Below are 2076 nucleotides of genomic sequence, written 5' to 3' on the forward strand. Positions count from 1 at the left end.
CACTAAAATTAACTCCAGATGGATTAAAGACTTAAACATAAGACCTAACACCATAAAAACCCTAGAAGAAAATCTAGGCAAAACCATTCAGGACATAGGTGTAGGCAAGGACTTCACGACCAAAATGCCAAAAGCATTGACAACAAAAGCCAAAATAGACAAATGGGACCTAATCAAACTCCACAGCTTCTGAACAGCCAAAGAAACAGTCATTAGAGTGAATCGACAACCAAAAGAATGGGAAAAAAATTTTTGCAGTTTACCCATCTGACAAAGGGCTGATATCCAGAATTTACAAAGAACAATACATCTATCTCTAGCAGATAATGTTTTGTGTGATTCCAGGGGGACAGTCACATGTTCAAATTAAAGTTTAAGTCTAGGGAGGGAGGTTATTTAACTTTTAAATGTTCTCATTTTTAGAAGGAGGACTTCATATTCTAACCACAATCATCTATGCCCTGAGGACAAATAAAGACCAGAAAAATTAGAGATCTTACAAACACTAGGAAAAAACTCCTCTGGGACTGAATTGACACCTGCATTCACTGAATGCAGAGCCAAGAAGTAATGGAGCCCTTCATGGGCATCAGCTCTGCAACTGCAAGGCCAGAACTACTCAACCCCTCCCTGATTTGCATAATTTCCCTGGAGTCCATATCTGATCTTTAGAATCCTCATGAATAGCCTTCACAGTGGTTCTGGGCAAGAAACAGCCTCTGGTTGGCCTAGAATGAACATGGGTGTCCTGACCCAACTCTTTTGCCTTCTGCTGCTCTGGCACCCAGGTGAGGAGGGGAATGCAGGGAATACCCCTGAGATGATGGGGATCTTCTCTTCTAATTGTGAGAAACTTGCAGGGTCTCTGTGGATTTCTGACCCATCATCTCCCCTTAGAGACCCAGGTGCCTCAGGTTAGGGGTCCAGGGCTTCTGGAACATGCTGGAGGAAAATGGCGGTGAATTTGTGTTTTGCTTCCTTTTCAGGTGTCAGAGGGAACACTGTGCTGACCCAGTCTCCAGCCCTCCTCTCTGTGTCTCTGAAAGATACCATCTCCATCTCTTGTAAAGCCAATCAGAGCATTAGTGATTATTTAACTTGGTATCAGCAAAAACCAGGCCAGGCTCCTAAGATCCTTATCTATGATGCTGATAACCTGTATTCTGGTGTCTCGTCTCGGTTCTCTGGGATACAGTCTGAGACAGACTTCATTCTCACAATCAGCAGTGTAGAGGCTGATGATGCTGCCACTTATTACTGCCAGCAGGACTATGCAGTCCCTTGCACCATGTTACAGCCCTTAACAGAAACCTTCCTTCTGGGCTGTTTGTGCAGTAAGTGCATGTGGTTTCACAGCTGCACTCTCTCCTGTGGTGTGTTCAGAAACACAGTGTCTATTTTTGAGTAGGGCTTACAGGCTCATGGGAAAAAAGCTTGAAAGGAATTTTGGTACCTGAAAGGCTTACTTTTCCTTTGTTTTGCAACAATAAAAGACACCCAAACTTTCAATTAATTCTAAAAAAGATATCTCTGGATAGGTCTGCCAAAGATTCCATTCATAGCATGGTTTTTGAATTTCTTCTTTGAGAATAAATGTTTTTTTTTTTTTTTTTAGGCAGACAACTAGGTTAACAAAGAAACAAACAACAACAACAAAAATCCCATATCCAGGGAAATAACAGCAACTCTTAGGCAACTACATTGTCTACTGTCGTTTACTGAAGTCTTGAAGACTTACTGTATGTTGAATATAGTACTAAAGGTAAATAAACCTAGTGGAATTATTCGACAAGAATAATCTGTAGATCAGAAGTTAGAGATTCCCAGAGTTTTAATTGTTCAAGGTACCAGCGTTTGTGAGAGAACACAAAACAGGTACTCTGATATTAATACTCTAATACTGACTGTATAATTTCTACTAATCAGTCATAACTTTTAATGGCAAAAACTGTAATTACTTTTGCATCAACCTGATAATTCATTTTAAAAATTCTAAATATAGCTAAATTTAGTAAACTGTATTTACTGCGTATAAAGTGATATAAAGTGTGCAGCTTAGTTAGCATAAACATATAC

The 2076-nt window shown here is 39.8% G+C and overlaps 1 gene segment (V, D, J or C); it reads left to right on the forward strand.

Moving 5' to 3' along the window:
- The window catches only part of LOC119472404, a 6793-nt gene extending 5161 nt beyond the window's left edge, over positions 1-1632 (forward strand). Inside the window, 3 exon segments of the V gene segment in view lie at positions 673-788; positions 987-1334; positions 1616-1632. Coding sequence covers positions 673-788; positions 987-1334; positions 1616-1632 — 481 coding nt within the window.
- The last annotated feature ends 444 nt before the right edge of the window (positions 1633-2076 follow it).

Source organism: Cebus imitator, unplaced genomic scaffold (assembly GCF_001604975.1).
Source record: "Cebus imitator isolate Cc_AM_T3 unplaced genomic scaffold, Cebus_imitator-1.0 Scaffold99, whole genome shotgun sequence".
NCBI classification, from domain to species: domain Eukaryota; kingdom Metazoa; phylum Chordata; class Mammalia; order Primates; family Cebidae; genus Cebus; species Cebus imitator.